At 36.4% G+C, this 13,375-nt stretch overlaps 1 protein-coding gene across 2 annotated transcripts; it reads right to left on the minus strand.

The window, feature by feature from the left end:
* Nucleotides 1-1,464: 1,464 nt before the first annotated feature.
* LOC109004054 lies at nt 1,465-7,353 on the minus strand. 2 transcript variants are annotated; one of them, XM_035692230.1, is made up of 12 exons: nt 7,177-7,313; nt 6,968-7,051; nt 6,286-6,381; nt 6,110-6,182; nt 5,899-6,000; nt 5,705-5,778; nt 5,477-5,584; nt 5,187-5,324; nt 3,484-3,589; nt 2,835-3,043; nt 1,857-1,950; nt 1,465-1,743 (listed from the first exon to the last, which is right to left on the minus strand). In XM_035692230.1, exons 1-11 carry the CDS (start codon nt 7,243-7,245, stop codon nt 1,882-1,884), a joined length of 1,128 nt encoding a protein of 375 aa, XP_035548123.1. In that variant the 5' UTR covers nt 7,246-7,313; the 3' UTR covers nt 1,465-1,743; nt 1,857-1,881. The 2 variants fall into 2 exon arrangements, with proteins under 2 accessions (XP_035548123.1, XP_035548122.1); XM_035692229.1 differs by having other exon boundaries at nt 1,465-1,950; nt 7,177-7,353.
* Between the last annotated feature and the right edge of the window lie 6,022 nt (nt 7,354-13,375).

Here is a 13,375-nt window from a genome sequence, read left to right on the forward strand (position 1 = left end):
ATTAATGTAAGGACAATGCTACAGCTCCCGTTGGGGCTATGCTAAAGCTCTGGCATGTGTTTTTATATATATTTTTTTAAGTTATTTTTTATATAGATTTTTTTAATATTTTTTAATATTTTTAAAAGATAAAATAAATTTAGAACATCATTAAAAACACTTCTTTAATTAGAAAGTAAAAAAAAAATCATTAAAAAATATTTTTTTAATCACGAAGTAAAATAAAAAATATTAAAAAATATTTTTTATTTTACTTCGTGATTAAGAAAGTATTGTTTAATAATATTTTAATTTTTTTTAAAAAAATATTTAAAATTATTAAAAAAATCTATATAAAAAAATAATTAAAAAAAAACACATAATAAAACATATGCTAGAGCCCAGCGAGAGCTCTAGCATTATTCTTAATGTAATGCAGCACCATTTTCATCCAATTCAGTTAAAATATACGTAGCTGCTAATATATATTATAGATAACGTGATGCCAGAGCCAGTGCTCTTATGCCCCATCCCCAAGAGGAAATCTGTTGTGGACTATTGCTTATCTTCTTGTCTATTGAGTGAGAAATTTTATTACAAAGATTTTATATGCAGTCATTTTTACATATTTTTTATGCTCTCTATTAATATAATTGACTGCATCACTCTTTTTATTATAAAATAACTGTTTTAACCAACCACATCAGTAGAGTGTGTAAAAAATACGTAAAAATAACTGTACATAACAGAACTCATTTTATTATCATTTTCTCGTTATCCTTTCTTTAACCAGACAAATAAAAGATAACAAATAATTTCTTAATTATTTAATATCAAATCATGTGATTATATGTGATTATAAACAGATGATGGTAAAATTGGGAGGCTCATTGATTCAACTAGTCTCCATGTTCCTTTTCAACCCTTAGGCATCTTGCAATGCAAAAGATCAATGGAGTATTTTCGATTCTTTTTTTAAAACATATATATATATATATATATATATAGCTCGGATAAAATATATAAAAATTTATTCATTATTATAAGTATTGTGAGGATATTCAAAGGAAATGATGCATTATGAAAATTGTGTATCAAATAAACGGATGAATTGGGTCCACTCGTGACATAATTGTTAGTTAGATCAATCATATTTGTGTCAGATTCAGATTGATTCAGGTTCAATTATACTGGAATCTAACCCTATTATTCATTCATATCATTCATGGGTCATGTCAAAGATTACCAACCCTATATCCAAGCATAACATCTATACCTCTAGTCGAAAAAATTCATATTTATCGCTCTCCGGTCTGCTGCCAACCTGGCTCATCAGAAAAAGGTCAAATGCTAACATGGCATGACGCTCTACTACGAATTTCAATTTGATGTTTCAGGTAAGAAAGAGATAGATAGGTTTGACACCCTCTATCAGACACTTGGATACGAACATGCACACGTGACTATGTATTCATAAAGGGGAAATAAGAAAAGAATCAAACTTGCATTTTCATTATTCAGAATCTCAGAAACAAGAAAGATGATCCAGAAGATAACCCACCAAGTACCACATCGACGCACCATCTCCATGAATAACTAAATGCACATCATCATAGAATTCTCGTCTGTCCTCCTCCCACCCCATGCTACCGGTACTGTAACTTTTTTTTTTCTTTTTTTTTTTTCCCTCTTTTGGCTACAAACCCCTCTTTCATTGATCTAGCCGCCACAGATAAACCAAGAGATCTTATTAGCTAGAGCAACCAGTTCAATACCGTATAATAACTAAGGAATGGTATCCATAAACTTAAACATGGACATAGGTAACGATGCATCTACAAAACACCCATGTAAAATAGGTTCAGGGAAGACATGACCTAATCAATCATCTCCTTTTCAAGCTTAGTCGAGCTTGACGTTAGAATACAGGAGGGTGTCCCTTGTGATGGGCATATTGAGAAGGAAGTATACCTGCAGACAAACAAAGGCAGCCAAAAATGATGATCTTGCCACTTAATATACAATGTCATCCACCTAATCCATTCAGTTAAAACATGACAAAATTATCATAGCGAATAGCTTCAATGACACCGGGTCTTTTACACTCTCCTCCAATGGAAAGCTCCCATGCTAGCTTCCACAAAATAACCAAAAAGCACACTCTCACGATCCAAACTCCTCTTAAAATAGTAACTTTGAAACAAAATTATTGAATAACATTGACCAAAAAAAACTAAGGGTGGTGGAAGAACCACCGCTTAAGGAGGTGGCCAGCCACCCAAAGAGGGTGGTTCTTCCACCCAGCCACTCCCATGGGTGGTCAACCCTTTTTTATTTGGATGGGGGGTGGGGTCAGTCACCAAGAAACACCCCACGCATGGTGAATCTCCCAACATGAAGGGGGAACCCATAAGGCGGCTTTGCCTATGACCCTGCACCTGGTGGATCTCTTCACAGCTCATGCCATGAGGATGGCTGAAGAACCACCTCACGTGTCGTGGTATGCTTACTTGCAACCCTCTGGGGTGGCCAACCCCTAGCCACCCTACATGACGGATGCCCTTTTTGAATATTCTGTGTGAAGCTGATGTCGTAACTCTCCTTTTTGAATATTCAGTGTGTACATTGCTGAAGTTATTTTCCTTCAGGATAAATACACTTTGCAGTTTGCACCCTCAAACTAGAAGTGGCTTCACATTTCAAATTTAACACATTGATTTCAATTTAATTTGTATAAAGCATGCTGCTAGGCCTTTAGCACACACAGATCCTGTGTTGCACAGTGTGCCCGTATTGATTTGAAACTTTATTTCTATTAAAAGTGCCACTAGGCCTTTATGAATATCAAATCTTACCCCCAAGAGAGTTGAAATGAGAAGAATAATTCCAGTGATCCAGGCAAGAGTCCGCCTAACCAACAACACTCGTGGATCAGTCATGTTGTGGGATCCTTCTGAATCAACCAACCAGCGTGCAGATGTCTGAGAAGTATACACCACATTCAACATCTTGCCTGACTCGCTGGTAGATGACCCACTAAAGAAGACAACTCCAACAATTTGACCTGCCATATTATCAATTAGCACTGATTTAAATGACAATAAAAGAATTAAAAATTCAACCAATTAATTACAAAGACGTAATCAACAATAAAAATCCCAAGGATGGCTGAAACTTCCTCAAAATCAGCTGATATCTTCCACATAACAGCAATATATACTTCAAAAGGGCATAGCATGCATGAAATGTACGTTTAGGTTCTCAAATTTACGAACTACTTTCCTATTCCACTCGTCTGCACGAATAGAACTTCATGGAGATTGTAGAAACAGAATAAGAAAGTCTAACAGTGTCTACCATGTGGAGCCCATAATGTAAATTGGGAGTCTTGGTCAAATTAAATTGGTATCGCAGCAATGAATAGATACAGCTTCGTGGCATGGGAATAGCCACAAAGCTAAATATTTATGAGTATGTAATTTTCAAATAACTAAGATAATTGACCTTGGTATGCTTCTTGGAATGAATCAAACATCTTGGACAATGTAGCAAGTAATAGACCCACTCCATGCCTAGCAAAACCTTCAGATCCATAATGCTCTTGCAAAGCCTGTTCACACATGAATGATAAAAAAGATGCAGAAGTTAAAATTAGTAAATCACAGCGTAAGAGACGCACACATATCCACATATGAAGAAAGCATACATATTTAAGATTGTAGAATTAGAATTAACTTTCACCCCAAGTTACTTGTCAAAAAGAAACTTTCATCCCATGAATTTAAGATCATACAGGTTTCCTTCTTGTACAAAATGCCGGGAAATCTTATTGTTAAAACTTGTTTTCTTTCAAAACGAAAGGGAACTCATAATCTCAAAAGCCTGCTGAAGAAGAAAATCCAAATAACTCAACTTCAAACTTATCATACTGCCTTGGGATACAATGAATTTCCTATTAATACTGAAAAGCTCAATATTTTAAGCAAATCAGCCAACAAAAAAGTAAAAATAAAAAGAACTGTCAGTCCCCAACAACCAAAACTTGGTGCTATTTGGCTCATCCCAAATTGTGAAAAGCATTCCCCAAGAGATATTGAGCTCATCCCAATATGAATCCTATCATTTAATTCCTTACCATAATTACGAACAAGGTAACGGCAGAAGAAGTCTTTTTTAGGGATTTAGTATTTAATAAGCCAACCAAGCAGATAATTGGAGCAAGGTAATCCAGGAACCCCAGACCAAATTATATATAAGATGAGTTGAAGCCATCAACAATATAGATAAAGAAATGAGTTTCATCAAATTTTCCACCTAGGACAAAGTAACCTATGATGTATCACAAATCCCCTCTTCCTAAAGGGACAAAGGGACACTCCTAACAAGTGAAAGGGTACAACATTGTGCATCCCTCTTTTTTTTTATAAGTGCAACATTGTGTAGCCTTGGAATGGACTTTTCCAAGATCAAGCCTCTTGAATCTAACAACTACAACATGTCATCATAAAGCATCTATGAGGGGCTTGGCTGACAAATGTTTACCTTCAGTTTATTTCATAGAAGAAGGTAACCATCATGGTTGAAAAAAGATTGAGAGTAAGATTACCCAAAGTCTTCAGTGTTCAGTGACTTTTTAACCCTCTTTATTGATCTTTCAAGATCTCAAGAAAAATCTTAATAATGGTTATAAAGCAGTTTTTGGTAAAACTCACTAAATTTTCATATTCAAAAATATCTTATGCAGCCCTCAAATATTTTATAGCAGATCTGGGAGTAAAAAAAACAAGAGCCAGATTCTAACACCAACGAGAGGGAGTGCATGAATGCTTATCCGCAACTGTCACACAAGATTCAGAGGGAGTTAACGAATTAGTGCTGTTTTTCTGTTTGATTTCGTTACTTCTAAAAAGGCAGAAAAGGCAACACAAATTAAAATGGATGCTCATGTTTCCTTTTTTTACCAATTAGTGCTGTTTTTCCATTTTGATGTCATTCGTCCTAAAAGATGCTTCTCAAGGACTTGAAGAACTGGCCTATCAAACCTGTGTCCAAGACCCCAAAGCTTAATCCATGTTGGACACTCATATTTATGCCGTGTTCTTGTGACTCAGACTCATATGATAATTAAGATGATACCATGCAGCAAATTGGCTGGCATAACCTAACATTCATATATCAAAACAAAAAAGGGGGTATATATATACCACCTTAATGCCATCAAAACAGCCCATTATCAACTCGGCTGGACTGTGAGCGCTTTTGACCAAATCTTCATGCAACTCTAGTGCCTTTTTGAAATTGCAAATGAGGGACAGAAGACTAGCAGTGAATTCTCTGTCTGCATTCTGAAAATGTTTGAAATTTATTTAAAAAAAAAAAAAAAACAAAGAAACTTAGTTATTAAAGAAAAACATACAGTACAAATCTAGCAATCATAAAATTCATACACAATACAAAACAGAACAGAATAAAAAACAATATTAAATCCAGGGTAAACCTTTGACATATGAAGATTCACAGCGGTACCATCTGCCAAAGGGATGGTTAACTCTCCATTTAATGGCTTCAGGGAATCAGCAACATAAGATCCACCCATCCAAGACGCCTAAGCAGAAAAGAAAAGTGAAAACTAAGTTTTCAAATGCGAACAAAATGAAACCAACATGAAAGAGATAAGCAGCATGTGAATGAAATGTAGTGGATGATAATGTCAGTCATGACTCACGAATTCACCAATTTCTTTGTCAGTATAATCAACGAAGAGTTCGTCCAGATAAAAGACAGAGACTTTATTTTCATCTGTAACAATTCATACAAGTGATATGTCAGCATCTAATGATAAAATGATCTAGATGCAAAGGATTTTCATCCTTTCACAATAACTTAGCCAATCATAAATGTTAAAAAATGACCAGGTACCTGGAAGTTGAATGTCAGCAGCTTTCTCCAGACCAAAACTAACCTTTCTCATAGAGGAACTGCTGAACAGCGCATTAGCTGAGTTGACCACAAGCTTAGGATCTGCACGTATAAACACATTCAAACAAATACTAGGTGATCAAAATTAGTATAACACAATAATAACTGAGAGTTAAGTCCTCAAAATGCATTTTAAAACCAAGTGCAGAACCTGTCCCTTGGACGTCCAGCATAAAAACAGCACGAGGCCTATCAAATGGATTAGGCATGAGGACATCATTTAACTGAAAAAGACAAACACTGTTATAGACCAACCTTTCCAATACCAAAGACACAAAAGAACGTAAAAGTTCTATTTTGAATTACTCATAAAATTATTTCAGTAACCTTAGATGAACCAGCGGATGAAAGCGTTGCAGGTGGTAAAAAACCAAGCAAGACTGATACAGCAGCTCCAACTTCTGAGGGCAACATTGAATCAGGCTGTGAAAGTGGAAAAGATGGCACAGATGGTGAGACGATCATATTTGTTTTTTTTTTTTGGGGGGTGTGACCAATGTATTTAAATATAGGATCATATACAACCCTTGTCCAGAGTTCAGGTTACAATATAAAATTACTCTTCCCAATTGTGTTTGCATAGAAAAATTGATCATCGATAACAAACGAATACTCAAAAATGTTCTAAGCCACAATGATCAGAAATGAAATTGATACCCTCAAATCATCCCATGAACACCACTAAAATCAAACTAAGTTCAGGTCCAACTATCCGAGTTCGTTTCAATATTACATTTCTAGCTCTTTACAACAGTAGCTAGACCCGACATGCATCTAAATTAAAACTTAATAAAGTTCCTGATCCTGCGATATACATGTATTTCGAGTTCTTCAGACAAAGATTCAAACTAAAGTTTCTTATTACCATTACTACAGTTCCTCAGAAACCGGAAAATAGCAACCGATATAGCTAAAAGATTAACACAATGTCCCACAACCGAAAATACTGAAATAAATTAATTAATCAACGAATCAGGGAAAATAAAAGGTTATTAATTATAGGAATTACCTCAACGGCATCGTTAGATGATGGAGTGCGAAGAAATTGACGAGCGGAACTATCGATGAAGAAAACGGAACCAGTAATTTCAGCCTGGATAGAAAGCAAAGCAACATAAACAGAGAATTATCAGATCCAAAGCCATACCTTCGACACATACTCGTATGTATATATGGTTGCATATCAGATTGAGAGAGAGGGAGAGGGAGATAACAAACCCTAGCTTGAGAGCAGAGGAGCGAGGAGAGGACAAGCAGGAAGAACATGCTTCGAATGCGAAAATCCATTTTGGAGAGAGAGAGAGAGGGTGATCTGGTTCTTTTGGGAGGAAGAAGCAGACGATGGGTGGAAGTTTCGTTACCACTTGAGAAGGGAAACCGACGTCGCTTGGATAAAACGACAAAGTTTTATTTAACTCTTTTGTTTTTGTTTTCTTTTTTTGGTCGGGATAGTTTTTGAACTGAGGCCATGGGTGTCAAGTCATCCAATTTTTGGATCCAAAATTGATTACCCAATTTTTGGCCCATTAAATTTGGGCCTATTTCCAAGAAAATTGAAAAAAGAAAAAACCACAATAATTTGGGCTTGCTTTGTTTTGCACCAAATTTTAAAAAATGTTTGATCTACTTAGAAATTTTACATAAAGAAACTAGTGTAACTTTTCATTAAGAGAAATTCTATTTGTAATCTCTAAATGAGAATTGTATGTGCAAGTTCTTCATCAAATAAAAAAAAGTACCATTTTGATGAGAATATTATTGTAATTTTAAAAAAATTTAAAGATAAAATTAACTAGACTTGTAATGCAGCTCCTAAATGGGGACTATACGTAGCATTGCTTTTCTATCAAATTGTAAATTTTTTATTATTATAAAGTAGATCTGACGTATTATATTAAATATGTGATGAGTGTCTAAATTTCTTTGCATGTAGACTTAACACATCTCAACTTTTAAGTTTTAATTAAGACACAGATTATATCATGTATCGACGTTTGTGCGTGTGTGAGGTATAGCTAGCATAATTCAAACTATGGTTTATGAATTTAATGGCTGTAAAGCTAGCTAGCTGGATGAACTTATCTGAGATCACATGAACATGAAGGTATAAATGATCAATTAACTATCCCCATCTTAAAAAGTTCAAATAGTAAATTTAAAAGAAAAATATTATTTAGTGTTTCTCTTCTATATGTAAAAAAAATTAAGCAAAATAAATATCTAGGGAACTACCAAACGCACGTTACTTTATGAAATAATACACATCATCATGATTTTGGCGTTCCATAAAATTGTGTGACGTCTAATTATTAATTAAGATAGATTATAAGAATAATTACGGTCCATTTGGATACAGAAACGGTTTTATCCTGTCTCATCTCATTATTATAATTTTTTTAAATTCTCATATAAAATATAATAAACAATTCAATTTTTTTAAATACTAAAACAATAATAATATTAAAAAATAATATTCTAACAATATTTTATTCAACTTTTATCTAAAATCATCTCATATCATCTCACTATCTAAACGAGGCAACAGATGTACCACATATGATTCCTAGAAAAAAAAAATAGAGAATGCAACAGATGATCACTATGCTTGACAGAATGAAATCATGCATAGACAGCATAGGCGTCAATATCCTTCAAAAGGGGGTGGGGAAAAAAAAGGAACATGCTCCACAAGCTAGCCAAAAAGTTAATGAGACAACTTGAAAGATTAGAAAAGCAAAAATAAACTTTTGAAATTTCACACTTATATATCCATCGATCTTATATCACGAGTCTTTCTCATATATAATTACTAAGCAAGTCGTGATCTTCGAGTACAAGTCCCCAAAACTTTCTTGTCAAGGTCGCCACTACTCGTGAAATTTACCCAAAATCATGCAAGTGGTTTTACAATACATGAATGCACTAAATGTGGGAACCCAACTGGTTTGGTGAGGATGCATGCTTAATTGATTGATTGAGACTTCAAAAAAAAAAAAAAAAGTGGATGATGCTCACCTAATTACATGATAAGTGCTATGTCTAACCAAAAAAAAAAGAAAAAAAGTTATAAAAAAAAAAAACAAGATTTATAAACTGATATTATTTAATATGGTATGTTAAATTGCAAACATGTTTGTAAAAACGTTTGAGAGTCGTAATTTTATTGTTTGAACAGGGTGGTTTGCACCCAAATAAATCCACATGAGCCAGCGACCACCAAGGATATATGGTGGCTCAATGGTTTTTAAGTTTGGCATGTAGTACTAGTCTTACGTTCAAATCCAAATATAGATTCATCTTAAATTATTAATTAGTATTAATTATCAGCCTAAGGATCTATTGAGTTTTCTAGTGGGATTGGGATATATGCCATTCGCTTTCCAATACCTACAAGAATGAGATCCAAGAGTAAAAGGGATTCGAGTCTTCTCTGAGCTTCCTCTGCGGAGAAAGTTCAGGTGAAGGAAAACTCTCATCTCACTCTTATGAGTGAGGGAGGAAGAGTTGGAAAGAATGAATGAGCTAGGAGAACGATGGGGGAATCTTCAACTTACGGAGGAGGAGAATGAGGTGATTGAGGTGAATGCAGAGTTTATGAACAAAGGAGCAGAGCCTCGGGCAAAAAAGTTTGGTGGGAAAACTGTTATTAGATCGAAAAGTAAATAAGGAAGTGATTAAAACTACGATGAACAAGATCTGGAGGTTGGGGGGTTCGTTCACTTTCTGTGATATTGCTCCAAACATGTTTGTAAAAATGTTTGAGAGTCGAAAGGATAGACAGAGAGTGCTAGAGGGTAAACCTTGGTTATTCGATAACCAATTATTTGTATTGAATCCATTTGATGGTCTGACTCCTCCTCAGATGATGAACTTTGACTATGAGGAATTCTGGATCCACCTAAACAATCTGCCATTGACTTGTATGACGAGAGAAGTGGGGTTGTAGATTGGAGCAACGATCGAAACTGTGAAAGAAGTAGATATAAGGGAGGATGGGATTGGGTGGGGAAGTCATTTACGGGTTAAGATTGAAATAGATCTAAAGAAGAAAATTACAAGGGGTCGTACCACAAATGTTTTGGGATGAAGAATCGTGATTCCTTTAAGCTATGAGAAACTCCCTAAACTGTGCTTCAAATGTGGGAAAATATGCCATGGAGTAGAAGGTTGTATGGGTATGGCAGGAAACAATGAAAGATCTCAATATGGGGTATGGCTCCGGGCCAACTATACTGGAAAGGGGAAGTTCTCAAAGTCTTTCAGTGACAAATACAGTGAAAAAATGGGCGAGAGTGATGGGAAATGCTATGGTGAATCTGTAAATGATGAAAGGGAGGCTAATGAAGCTGACACCAATACATAGGATGTCATGGAGGTAAGTGTGATTGAGAAGGTACCAGAAAGGTTGGAAAGAGGGCCTCTGGGATCAAAGGGAAGAGATGAATAACAGGTGTTTGATAGAATTACTGAAAGAGGAAAGGGAGAGGAGAGAGATGATAGGGGAGGATTGCAAACTGAGGAGCTACTTGTGACTGCTACTATGACTAGTTTCCAGCATCGTGATCATGATAAAGAGATGGGTGAGAATTATGGGGGTGTGGAGAGAAGAAGATGGAAGAGAAGGGCAAGGGGTGTGGGGAAAAAAGGTGATGCAGAAATAGGAGAAGGTGCAAAACGTAGACTTAGGAGTGAGGTTTCTGAAGAAGATAGTGAGGGTGTTTTGAAAAAAGGAAAAGTACAAGTTGAGTATGGGGCATCTAGAAGAAATATGATATTGGTGGAGGCTGCGAGCCAGCCCCACCAACAGCCATGAAAATACTAAGTTGGAACTGCAGAGAGCTTGGGAACCACCGGAAAGTTCAAAATCTTCTTCTATTGGTGAAGGAAAAGGAATTCAATATGGTCTTCTTAATGAAGACTAAGTTAGTAGCTTGCAAAGTTGAGAGGATTAAGCAGAAATTGGGTTGGGCAGGTTGTTTTGTTGTTGATTCGATGGGTAGTAAAGGGGGCTTGGCATTGATGTGGGGTGGGGAGATGGATGTGGAGATTATTAATTTTTCCCAACATCATATTAATGCTGCTGTTATAAGTGAAGAGAAAAATGTGACATGGGTGTTTACTGGTTTCTATGGGCTTCCCGAGGTCAGTAAGAGGAGAGGAACTTGGGATTTATTATCCTTACTAAATCCTTCAATTGAGAAGCCATGGTGTGTAGTTGGGGACTTTAATGAAGTGTTGTATCAAGATGAAAAGGTGGGGGGAAGACCCAGACCTAAGGCTCAGATAGAAGACTTTAGGGAAACCCTAGAGAAGAATGGTATTTTTGACTTAGGGTGGAAGGGAAATAAATTCACCTGGAGTAATAAACATATGGATAATACCTACACAAAGGAGAGATTGGATAGAGCTGTTGCTAATCTCCAATGGTCTGAAATTTTTTGTGATAGAGTGGTTTAAGTTCTGACAGTATCTCAGTCTGACCATAAGGCTTTGCTCCTGGACTTGAGTCAACAATTTTCAGCTAGAAAGAATAAGAGAAGATTATTCAGATTTGAAGCTAAGTGGACGAGGGAAGAGGAAGGAGAGTCAGTGGTGGAAGGGGCTTGGGAGAGGTCTGTTGCAGTTCAACGTTCCTTTAAAAATGTGCAAGGAAAGCTGAATAGATGTAAGGGTGACCTTATCAGATGGAGTAAGGTGAGAGTTAAGGAAGTTGAATTGATTATGAAGCAAAAAACTGAGATTTTGAAGAGGGAGCAGGAAAATGAGGGGCTACATAATGTTGAGATGATTAGAAGACTGCAAGAAGAGTTGGGTTTTTTGTTGGAACAAGAGGACTTAAAATGGAGACAAAGAGCAAAGAGAACATGGTACCAGTTGGGAGACAAGAACACCAAGTTCTTCCATTCATGTGCCACTCAGAGGAGGAGGAAAAACCAGATAAAGGAGATAAAAAGTGCCCAGGGCAAATTGGTGACAAAGCAAGAAGGAATAGAAAAGGTGTTCTATGAACATTTCAGTTCAATCCTCTGCTCAACACAACTAGCAGTAGAAGCTATTGAGGAGTGTCTGAAAGAGCTTGAGCCAAAAGTGACTGATCAAATGAACATAGAGTTGCTAAAGGAGTTTACAAAACTTGAGGTGGAGGAAGCGTTGAAGCATATGGGAGCACTGAAATCCCCTGGCCCCGATGGTTATGGAGCTTGTTTTTATCAAGCATATTGGAGTACAGTGGGGGAAAAGGTGAGTAGGGCAGCAGGGGTATCCATTTGTGGAAATTATGAAAAATATCTTGGTCTCCCGACCATGGTTGGTAGATCAAGGTATATCACCTTCAGAAATTTGAAAGAAAGGGTTTGGTCTAAACTCAGCAACTGGAAGAATTCATTCCTATCACAAGCAGGTAAGGAAATTTTATTAAAAGTTGTGGCTCAAGTAATACCCACTTTTACCATGAGTATATTTAGACTCCTTTAGAGACTGTAAAGAAATAGCATCCCTCTTAGCAACATTCTGGTGGGGCCATAAACAAAATGAAAAGAAAATCCAATGGAGAAATTGGTTTAATATGGGAGAGTCAAAAAATAATGGGAGTTTGGGGTTCCGGGATTTTGAGTGTTTTAACAAGGCAATGCTTGCAAAGCAATGCTTGAAGATGCTGAAGCAACCTGAATGATTAGTGGCTAAGGTCATGAAAGAAAAGTATTTCAAGAAGGAGGGGATAGTGGATGCTAAACTGGGATGTGGGCCTTCATTTATATGGAGGAGCTTGTGGTCATCTTTGGGACTAGTGAAGGAAGGGCTGTTGTGGAGGTGGGAGATGGTAGCAAAATTCATATACAGAGGGACAAGTGGTTGCCAACTTAAACAACTCACCATGTGCAATCTTCCATTAAAAACCTGCCTGCTGATGCAAAGGTGCAGTAATTAATCGACTCTGAAGCTGGGGTGTGGAAGAAGAAACTGATTCTTGACATCTTCAATGATGAGGAAGCAAAAACTATCTGCTGCATCCCTCTAAGTAGATGGGGAACAGTGGATAGAGTTGTGTGGGGGTGCTCTAAGGATGGTAAGTTCTCTGTAAAGAGTGCATACCATCTAAAACATGAAAAGATGAGGAAAAGAAAGGGGGAAACTTCTAATGTGAATAATGCATGGAAAGTTTGGAAACTGATATGGGGATTAAATATTCAAAGTGTGGTGAAACTTTTTCTGTGGAAGGCAGCTCACAACCTACTTCCAACAAAACAAAACTTGTTTAAGAAGCACATCACTAAGTCTAATTGATGTCCTATTTGTGAGAGGGAACCCGAGACATTGATACATGCTGTGTGGAGTTGCCCAGCAGCCTCAGATGTTTGGGCTAAAGAGGACAGTCCAGTGAATAAATGGTGTAGTTTAGATGAGGTTTTTGTAGATT

The sequence above is a fragment of the Juglans regia genome, chromosome 7, assembly GCF_001411555.2.
Source record: "Juglans regia cultivar Chandler chromosome 7, Walnut 2.0, whole genome shotgun sequence".
In the NCBI taxonomy this organism is placed as follows: Eukaryota; Viridiplantae; Streptophyta; class Magnoliopsida; order Fagales; family Juglandaceae; genus Juglans; species Juglans regia.